General features: G+C 39.2%; 1 protein-coding gene across 1 annotated transcript; it reads left to right on the top strand.

Moving 5' to 3' along the window:
- The first annotated feature begins 231 nt into the window (after positions 1-231).
- On the top strand, positions 232-10,480 carry LOC121522629 (secretin receptor). Its single transcript, XM_041807179.1, has 12 exons — positions 232-271; positions 977-1,072; positions 4,107-4,216; positions 4,689-4,798; positions 6,748-6,880; positions 7,673-7,826; positions 7,925-7,985; positions 8,085-8,154; positions 8,860-8,951; positions 9,266-9,404; positions 9,818-9,859; positions 10,316-10,480. Exons 1-12 carry the CDS (start codon positions 232-234, stop codon positions 10,478-10,480), a joined length of 1,212 nt encoding a protein of 403 aa, XP_041663113.1.
- The last annotated feature ends 215 nt before the right edge of the window (positions 10,481-10,695 follow it).

The raw sequence follows: 10,695 nt of genomic DNA, 5'->3' as shown, positions 1-10,695 counted from the left end.
TCCTGTTCAGAGACAGTGCTGAGGTTTTAGGCTGATCAGGTCCTGTTGATCCTAAAGAAGAGGGAGAAGCAAAAGATGGATCTAGACAAAAGCTCAGGTCTAAGAATTTAAAAACTCCTTTGAATACCTACCTCAGAATCTCCCTGCTGACCAGACCCTGCAGCATGTTAGTGCAATGTCTGTTTTTCAGGTCTTTCAAAATAAAAGATAAAACCTTTAAATTCATGAAACATGTTGACTGGAGAGGAAGAGCCCCGTACCTTCAGAACAGGTAATATGATGATCTGAGAGCTGATCTGATTTAGAGCTCAGAATAAACCTCATCACGTCTGCAGAGCTGAGAGAAATCACATTAGAGAGATGAATGGTTCAGACCCAACATTAACACACAAACATGGTCTGAGAAAAGCCTGGACAAGACACAGATCTACAGGGTTTAGGTTTGGATTAAGTGTGTAGGTCTGGGGATTTAAATCTGGGTTAAATCTGTAGGTCTGGAGACTTAAATCCGGATTCAATCTTTAGTTCTGGGTTTTTTACACATAAACATAGCCTGAAAAAAACCCCCCCACAAATCTACAGGGTTTAAGTTTGGATTAAATGTGTGGGTCTGGGGATTTAAATCTGGATTAAATCTGTAGGTCTGGAAATTTAAATCCAGATTCAGTCTTTAGGTCTAGGTTTATTTTACAGATAAATATAGTCTGAGAAAAACCTGGACAAAACACAAATCTACAGGGTTTAAATTTGGATTAAATCTATGGTTCTGAGGATTTAAATCTAGATTAAATCTTTAGGTCTGGGTCTTTTTACACATAAACATAGTCTGAGAAAAATCTGGACAGTAGTACACAGATCTACGGGGTTCTGAAGTTGTTCAGGGTCAGTCTGAAGATCTTTATTGTTTGTTGCAAAAGTGCCAAACAAATAAAGTCATAACGGTCTTAATGATTGATGATGCTGTTTTCTCCTCCAGGCTGCAGAGGCTGGTGGGACGATCTGAACTGTTGGCCTCCTGCTTCAGTCGGAGACGTCGTGTCCCAGCCGTGTCCCCGCTTCCTACACACCACAGGTAAGGCGAGGACACGCCCACTTTCTTTGTTTGTTTGTCCCAGCTGGCAGCATTAGTCTGTTAGCTGAGACAGCTCTTACATATGACAAATATTTAACCATCTCTGAAGAAGTTTTGGTCCTGTCATTGGCTGTGGAGATTCTAGCTGTGATCAGAGAAGGTCATTTTCATATAAAATCATGTAAACAAACATTTTGACCAGAAAAACAGCTGCCACAGAGAAGGTCTGGTCAGATCAGATGTGAGTATGTATTACCATTTGGTAGCTAGTCCTTGCATCCACATGGGAGCAATTACATTGTAGTGAGAATCTATTCAGAACAACTAAAGGTGAAACCAAATCTAAGGCTGTTGATATCACACCCTCTAAGGAAGAAAGATAATGATACAAGGGGGGGGAGAGATCCTTTCTCCTTCCTAAACCTATATCTTCAGATTATCCTTCAGGAATGTCACTGAAAGGGGGGGGGGATTCTCTTTCCCTCATGGCTGACAACTTATCAAGGAACCACGTTCGAAAAACAAGAGTTTCTCAGGCAGTAGGACTCTTAAACTGCCATTTTGATGAAAGACAGCTCCCAACAGAGATAAACACCTTAAAATATGAATCTTTCGATTGGTCGACCAAATGGTGAACCTCCTCAGACTAAATCCTGTCTTCCTGAAAGCTGTAAGAAACTTTGCACTACGCCTCATAAATCTAAGGACTCTGTCTTCCTACAGAGCCGTGGCAGAAAGCAGGCGCATATTGTAAATTCCCGGTGTTATCTAGACCACATGAAGCTGCAAGGATTGGAAGTATCAAAAAACTGTCTTAAATGTTATGTTTCTAACAGGACATGTTCATATTTGGTTGAGTCTGTTTACAAGGAACAGAATGACGTGCCATACTAATCTCTGGCATCTTCCCTTACTGAATTATGGTTATGATATAATTTAGTTGTATTTCTCCAAGTTGACGAACAGAGAATGAAAATCATCCCTGGATCAACATTGCCACCTTGTGGTCTAGTTCCGTCACACCCAAATGCAGAAACATTTTCTACTGTATAATTGTGCGTATAAACAATTAACTGTGTTTCTAATGTTTGTGTGATAGTTTATTGATAGTATTCTAGAGTTTTTATAACCATGTTGTGTTATCTCTACATTATCCGATTAACTTGATGATCTGGTGGAGTGGATTTAATCAAACACTGGGAGGGCTTCAAAACCGAAACCCCTCCCTCTTGTATAAGAGTAACTTCAGAACTCACAAGAGTTCAGAGAGTGTGTAGTGTAGACAGAGTGTGGAGTTCGAACCAGAGTTGGGTTCAGATCAGAAAGCGGTCAGGTCTGGACAGTCCAAGAAGATGCTCACTGAGGAGAGCTCTGCTGAGTCTCTTTGGGCCTCCTAGGCCCATTCTTGATCCAAGCATTGTGCCAAGTCTGATAAACAATCAGACTTAGAATTTTCCTTATCCAGTACAAGATTTTTCCTAACCTTTTTATAGCTTCGTGCTAGATTTTTGTAACGCAGAGTTTTTGTTTTTTTCTTTTTATCACACAATCGACTTCACTGTGAGCCAGCAGTCACGTGGTGTCGATGCGTTTGAGTTTATCTGATTTTTAATTGGACGATCAAGAGCTGTTTTTGGAACGAGAGACAATCCTTCCCAGAGTCCGTGGACAAGAGCCTGTACAGCCGTCCCTACAGTCTGAGCGACCCATCGGCGCCGCAGCGGCCCAGCTTGAACCCATCCGGGTCGGACCAGAGTTGGCACGCGGTAGCTTCGGGCGTTCAGAACTTGCCAGGCGCCTTCCTCCAGGCCCCTTCAGACGGGTCCTCCTCCTCGCCTTCGTCGAACGGCTGGTATGATCCAATTCATCTCTCTGGTGCTGATGTCTCCAAAGTTCCAATAAATTAGTTCAGATCTATTATTCTTCCAAATTCACGCTCCAAATTCGTAACGTCGGTTAAAAATTTTCCGTTAGGATTATTAGAATAATCCACTCTCACCAACTAAGTTAGCATCCTTTCTCTTTACCATATTTAGTCATGTTCTGTTTATTCATTTACATTATCTATTCATATAACCTGTGATTTATGTCTGTTATTTTGTGATTTTATAATAAATCTTCAAAAGACAGTCGTAGTTCGGGAATTCATTCTATTAAGCAGAGAAATAGAGTCAATGTTATGAGAATTTACTACTTTAGAAATGAGATTGATTTACAGTTAATGTTCTTGTTAATTAATTAAAGGTTTTGATTAATTAATATTTACAATATTTTATTGGTTATTAAATAACCAATCCGCGTAAGCGGTGGTGCCCTATTCTTTACGAGATTTACTTGATAATATTAATTTATTATCAACACATTTTCACTACAACATCCTGCATGTTTTTCCAACAAAATAGCAATAATTGTCCCTTTTCACCATTTTTGAGATAAATGCATTCACTACTTGTTCTGTTGTGTTTACCACTTCATTTGATTTTGCTACTTGTGTTCTCACCCTTTTATTTTCCTGTTTCACCACTTTTAACCTAGTTTTGCAACTTTCCACCAATTTTTTTTGCCCCTGTTTATCCATTTCCCAGTTTGAAGAAGGCTATATTACCATGGTATAAATTAAAATATAGATATATGTTGCTTTGATTAGGGCTGTGATTATTCAGGTAAAAAAAATAAAATGGGGTTATCACAGATTAACATTATAATGGAGCATGATTTTCCTTATCTCCCTTTATGGCCGGCCTTGCCTTGTTATATAAAGGGGGACTGGCCCTTATTTGTTCTTGCAGACCCTGACCCAGCTGTAAAACGGGGCCTGGTCACAGTCTGACTCCTGGTCTTTACACAGTCTAACTTTGTCTTTCTATCTAACACCATGTTAGAGGTGAATATTTTTACTTTAAAAGGTTACTGACCTCTTGAAAATGCCTTGTTAGCTTCAGCTCTGTTCAGTATTAACAAGTGAAGGCAGTTGTTTCATTATGCACAGTAATGACAGATTCACGTGATTAATAACATGCATGTTTGTGTGCAGGCCGTGTGTTCAGAAACTGTACCGATCATGGATGGTCAGAGTCATTTCCTCCTCATCATGAAGCCTGTGAATATGGACTCAACCACAGCTTACCTGCAGAGGTGAAAAAGGTTTTATTTCTGACCTTTGACCTCACCTGACTGAGCTTAATGTCTTTGGTCTATCACTCCTTCTGTGCTTCAGTCAGAGCTTCACTTTAACTCACCAGCCACTGTGGCTAGTAGTTTTCCATATTTATAGGCTACTCTGACTTTTTACAAGCCACATGATCTTTTCAGAAATAATGTTTGAATCAAGTTAAGTCAGGTCAAGTGTAGTACAGTCAAGTCCAGTCATGTAACACCAGGATGAGTCAAGTAGAGGTGAGGTAAGTCATTTTAAATGGAGTTGAATAGAGTTGAGACAGTTCTATTCTAGTAGATCGAGTTAAGCCAGGTCAAGTTGAGAAGAGTTCAGTTAAATAAAGTTGAGTTCAGTGGTGTTTAGTTAAGTCAAGCAGAGTTGAGTTGAGTCAGTGAGAACCACCATGTGATCATGCCCTCATCGATGAACTCTTCCTCTGTATGTTCACTTCCTGTCCAGGTGTACCTTTCCCAGCATTACTTCCTGTTTGTGAGGATCATGTACTCCGTGGGATACGCCGTCTCACTCATCTCTCTCTCAGTTGCTGTGGCAATCCTCTCTCTGTTCAGGTCAGAAATAAGAAACAAACTCTGGAATAGGAAATAAAGTGATCAATATATGATTATGTTGAGAGAGAAGGTGTTGGGTTCCTCTCATACTTTAAATCTTACATGATTTAACACAATAATATCTGTTATTTAATGATCAGTAGTAGTAAAAAGACCCAAACATAAAAAACCATCTAATTCAATAAACAGAACCCATTTATGCCAACATGTTTGTTTTTTGTTTTTTTGTTTGTTTGAGACAAGAGATCAGCAACTTGTGGCTCCTAGACCACACATTTTCTTTTCAATTAATTAGAATATCATTTTAAAAAATGAACATTTTCATTTAAAGACCCTGTAAAGTGAAATCCAAAGTTTTTGTCTTAACACACTAGATATGTTGGAATATAGTTGCTGGATTTAGACTGTTAGAAATGTTTTCACCTCTTTCCTGGCTTGGTTTCATGTGGGCGGGGCTAATATGTGGGCTTGTAATGTCATGTGCACACAGCAGGGAATGACCCCGCCCCTCTAACACTACAATATAAAATCATACAGCAGTTCATCTCAGTACAGTCTGTTTTTAGCCAATGTTGCTGCCTTTATTGAAGTTAACAGTCAGTTAAATGTTGTTTTTTGTGTTCATTGTGAGGTAAAGTATCAGCCACAGTGGTGTATTGATCATTGAAAGCATCATAACAGAGATTTGAGCCAGAAAACAGACTGTCTCCTCTCTTGCACAGAGCCAGGCAGCTGCACTCTGCTCATAAGGTCAAGATTCAGATTGTAGCATTGTTTTTAAATCTGAGAGGATTATATTTCTCCTGAGTGGGCCTGGCTTCAGCTCATTCAACAGACACGTCCACATCCCAGAGCAGATTTTACTGCCTCGTTTTTTGATGATTTTAAAGCTTAATTTCCTAAACTTAGAGATGTTTAAGTTGACAGATATTTGATTTAGAGGTTCATAATACAGTGACCTGTCATACAACAAACCTAAATACAGATTCATTTTCACTTTACAGGGTCTTTAATGTTATTCAAAAGGTTATTCTTCCATGTATTCTACTGTCATCAGTCACAAAGGATATGCATCTGCCTGTATACAGGCTCTGAGAAAAGCCTAGCGTTTCACCAATGACCTTCTGTGACTTACCCTTGTTGTGGAGGCTGTCATTAACTGCCAACTGTCCAGTCAGCAGTCTTCCCCATGATTGTGGTTGTGTTCTGAGCCAGAGTGAGAAAATGAAGGCTCAGCAGACCTTCACAGGTGTTAATTATTCGTATTAATTGAGGTGCACTTGTATAGGCCGTATACTCCCTTAGCAATGAAATGAGTAAATTTCCAATTTTTTTTTTCCTTAATAAAAAATTTCTCAGTCTTTAATAACTTTGGGAGATCTCTAAGATAATGTAAGACCTCAATTATAAAATATATACAACATAGAAATGCTCATTTTAAAATCAATATGGAAATTAACCCTTTACCTACTGAGTTTAAAATGACGATTTGGACATATTATGTTATCATGGCTGTAAGTCTGAAAGCTTTGGTCCCTTTTTTCCCAGGAGTACTTGAACTTCACTTTTCAACATCTGGTTAATGATTATTGCACATTATATGGAATTGTCAGCAGTTTAAAAGAAGAACAATACAAAAGTGGTGTTTTGCTATGAATGCCCATGTCATATGGTTGTGAGTCCCGTAATGAACCATATATGTGTGCATGCCTACAACTCTCAGCTTTCCAACACCGTTGGAATTTTTCTGATCAGACAAACTTTGACGGAGTTACCGTAATAACACTATGGGCATATTAAACATAGCACCGGCGCTATGGCTGGAGGTAAAGGGTTAAAGTTAAAACACTTCTACGTTTTGTATTTTACATGCCTTTGTTGATGAATAATGATTAACACAGTTAATTTTTGATTAACCTTGCCTTCCTACCTTCTCTTCCCATCACCAGGAGGCTCCACTGCACACGAAACTTTGTCCACATTCAGCTCTTCCTGTCCTTCATCCTGAGAGCATCTCTTATCTTCATTAGAGACTCTGTTCTGTTCTCCTCTGACGACCACTTCCACTGTGGAGATTACCCGGTATGTCGGTCTGATGGCAAGTATAACCACGTCAGACGGTGGTGTTAAACAGGAAGTGGCTGAGTGCTACTCAGTGTTAGACACATACATCACATGACCAGACCTTTGAAATGACTGTGGAAGTTGTGAGCTGTTCCTTACACACACATGCGGTCAGTGTCACAATATAGACCTACGTTTGACACATAAGCAAAACTAACACACTGTTAGCTCTAAGTTAGCCTGTTAGCACATTAACTGCCAACCTAGCTTAGAGCTATCAACAGCTAAATACCATCCTCCACTGAAAACACCAACAAATAACTAACCAGTGCTCTGTTAATGAGACACCACCTTATAACTCCGCATTACAAATGAAAACTGGATATTACATTCAGTCGTCCGAATTTTATCCTCATACTGATGATCTCAACTGTAACCCCTGCTAAAACAGTAAAATCAAGTAAAATCCAACTATTGTTAAGGTAAATATCCAGAGTAGCCCTGGAGAAAGGCAAAAGTGTCGACTGTTGATAGTTCGGTCCAGTTGTCTTCTGCCGCCTAATGGGGGGCTGTGACATATACCTCTGCTGCCGCCTATAGGGGGGGCTGTAACGTCTCCTCTGCTGCCCCCTGTAGGCAGGCTTTAACATCTCCTCTGCTGCCCCCTGTAGGCAGGCTTTAACGTCTCCTCTGCTGCCCCCTGTAGGCAGGCTTTAACGTCTCCTCTGCTGCCCCCTTAGGCAGGCTGTAACATCCCTTCTGCTGCCCCCTGTAGGTGGGCTGTAATGTCTCTTCTGCTGCCCCCTTTAGGCAGGCTGTAAAATTACCACGGCACTGTCGAACTACAGCATCATGGCAAACTACAGCTGGTTGCTGGCTGAAGGTCACTTCCTGTACAGTCTGCTCAGCGTGTCTCTGTTCTCGTCCAAGAGGCGTCTGTGGATCTACATCGTCCTGGGCTGGGGTGAATTCTTCTTCTCTGGTCTTTTTATTATCTCATTTATTGCTTTTATTTGACTTTTCTTTAATCAGCAGATTAATGTTTATCTTTCTTTTTTTTAGGTTCTCCAATGATCATTCTGATTGGATGGAGCTGTGCCAGGTTCCTTTATGAAGACGAGGGGTAAAATTTAGTTCATCATGTACTCTTCACAAAAGTATGACGTAAACAATAAAAAAGGCAGATTTTTATATCTCTGTGATCCTGTGTTTTATTTTGAAGGTGTTGGGAGACGAGGAGGATCAGGTGGATCTGGTGGATCCTCAGACTTCCTGTTCTCATCTTCATCACAGTCAGTACCATTATTCATATTTTATTTGTAATGAGTTTGAACCAGAAACATCATGTGGATTAAATACTCCACTGCAGGGATTCTCAGCCTCTGGGTCTCAAATCTCACAGGGGTCATGTGATAACTCTGTGTCACCAGGGAAATAAATAAGAAAGGACATAAGTGATAGTTGTAATTAAATGTTTTGGTGGTTTCTCCTGTTCCAGTTTAATATGCTCTCTAATACTGCCATCAGGAGGCCACTAGAGGCTCACAGAGCCATGATGGGGTGTTCATGTCCTGTCATGATGACGACACGTGCTGATCCTAATAATGCCTTCATGGTTAAACATCCAGACTGTTCTCTACAGGAGTTCAGGGCTAATCACAAAGGATGATCATGCTAACCCTTATAGAGGCAGTCTGGAGGTTTGAGCTTTAATAAGAAAAACATATTTTTATATTAAATATGGATGAAAACTTGAGTTAACAGGAATGGGACTAAGAGAGGTTCAGAAGCTCTACATCAGTTCATCTTTATGTCTTAATCCATGCAGCTTTAACAAAGACAAATCTTTATAAAATAGTTACATGTTTGAAATATTATTATATTAAATGGAAGCAGATACCTGTGTCTCTGTTTAAATCCATGGTTTTATATTTAAAAGTTTAATAGTTAATGTAGTCTAATATTAAACCAGACAGGTGTTTCTGTGTGCCATCCAGGTGAACATGGCATTCTTTCTCTTGATCATGAGAATCCTGGTGTCAAAGCTGAGGACCCGAGACATGCCAGGCAACGAGTTCAACCACTACAGGTTTTTATTTATTATCATATTTAATATCCTGATTTATTAGAGAATAATACCTCATCAGAACAAAGATGAACAGATATTTTAGCTGTAAGACTCATTGGTTTGAGTCTAAAGAAATGAAAAACAACTCAGCAGGGATCTAAGGACATATGTTAAAAAAAATTAAAAATTGTAAAACAACTTACATCCATTATTTTTTATGATTCCTTTATAAGATCATTATTAAGTTTATGATCATTATTGTTGTTATGAACTTTTTTAATATTGATTATTCTAGTAATAAACACACATCAATGATGATTATTATTGTCTAACAGGAAGTTATCCAAGTCGTCCTTCCTATTGGTGTCTCTGTTTGGCCTCCACTACATCCTGTTTGCCTTCCTCCCTAATAAACTCAGTGACTCCTCACATCGAGTCTGGACAGGGATCGAGCTTGCCTTCGCCTCCACTCAGGTTCAGGCACTGTAACTCATGATATCTGATTATATCGATTCCCAAAAATCCATATTTACAAACACTCTAACTAATGATATCATATTTATCCATATCCAATAAACCCAAATTTACAAACACTGACTGATGATATCACCTGTATTTACAACGCTCTGGCTAATGATATCAGATTATATTGAAACCTAAAAAACCCATATTTATAAACACTCTGACTGATGATATTGTATTATATCAGTATCCTATCAGCTCTATTTCATTTTTCCGTTTTGTATTTTCCTTCATATGAAACTGATTTTACACATTCGGCCTCAGAACAAACTTAGCTCTAGAATAAGGAGCTTTAGTCCTCAGTTTGCTTAAATAAATTAACTTCCTGCAGTCATTCCTTTAACAACTGCTGTCTCTGTCTTCAGGGTTTTGTTGTGGCCCTCCTGTACTGCTTCCTTAATGCAGAGGTAAGAAAAATTTAATTTATTCTTCTAAAAAAAAAAAACAACTTTTAAAGACACTGCAGCATCTCTATGGCCTGAAGGAGCAACTAAAAGATATTAGTCCATGTCCATTTGCATACAACAATCTCATCACAGCATCATACAGTCACCTCTGCATTCATATTTATTTCTCCTGTATCAGCCATAAATATCGGCCTGTATCAGTTGTAAATATCAGTCTATATCAGCTGTAAATGTCAATCTATATCAGCCGTAAATATCGGCCTTTATCAGTTGTAAATATCAGTCTATATCAGATGTAAATGCCAGCCTATATCAACCGTAAATAGCAGCCTTTATCAGCTGTAAACATTGGTCTATGTTGGGCTGTAAACATTAGTTTATATTACCTATAATTTAAGCCTGTATTTATCCGTCCAGTGTTATCAATAATCAACAAACACCTATGTGATGGCTCAGGTGCAGATAGAGTTCCAGAGGCGGTGGAGGAGGTGGAGACAGAAACAGACCCTGCAGGTGGAGACCAGGAGACTCCGTAGCTCCCTGAGTCAGAGCGGAGGAGGACTTGGCAACGTGTCGGTGCTCACTAAGACATCAAGTTCACTGGAGACGGATCAGCTGTGACAGGAAGTCACCGTACGGTCTGTCAAAATGACCAGCCAATCCGTGACCAGGCTGAAGGTTAGGTTTAACTGACGGTATTTAAGATTGGTGAACAATGATTATTTACCAAAGGAGAGAAATATTGAAATTGACTCTACTGTAACTTTATCATGAGACAATAATACATTTTTACCTAATATATAAGACCATAATCAGAACACAGTCACAGTAAAGTC

The sequence above is a fragment of the Cheilinus undulatus genome, linkage group 15 (assembly GCF_018320785.1).
Source record: "Cheilinus undulatus linkage group 15, ASM1832078v1, whole genome shotgun sequence".
Taxonomy (NCBI): domain Eukaryota; kingdom Metazoa; phylum Chordata; class Actinopteri; order Labriformes; family Labridae; genus Cheilinus; species Cheilinus undulatus.
Note: the sequence above shows the minus strand (reverse complement) of the source record. Positions and strands in the feature narration are given on the sequence as shown.

What these genes read in the sequence shown, in the direction of transcription:
- LOC121522629 (XM_041807179.1), top strand. Translation starts at nt 232, where the DNA reads ATGTTGACTGGAGAGGAAGAGCCCCGTACCTTCAGAACAG. An exon ending in CCGCTTCCTACACACCACAG is followed by an intron (nt 1,073 to 4,106) that starts GTAAGGCGAGGA and finishes GTTTGTGTGCAG; the next exon opens with GCCGTGTGTTCAGAAACTGT. An exon ending in GCAATCCTCTCTCTGTTCAG is followed by an intron (nt 4,799 to 6,747) that starts GTCAGAAATAAG and finishes TCCCATCACCAG; the next exon opens with GAGGCTCCACTGCACACGAA.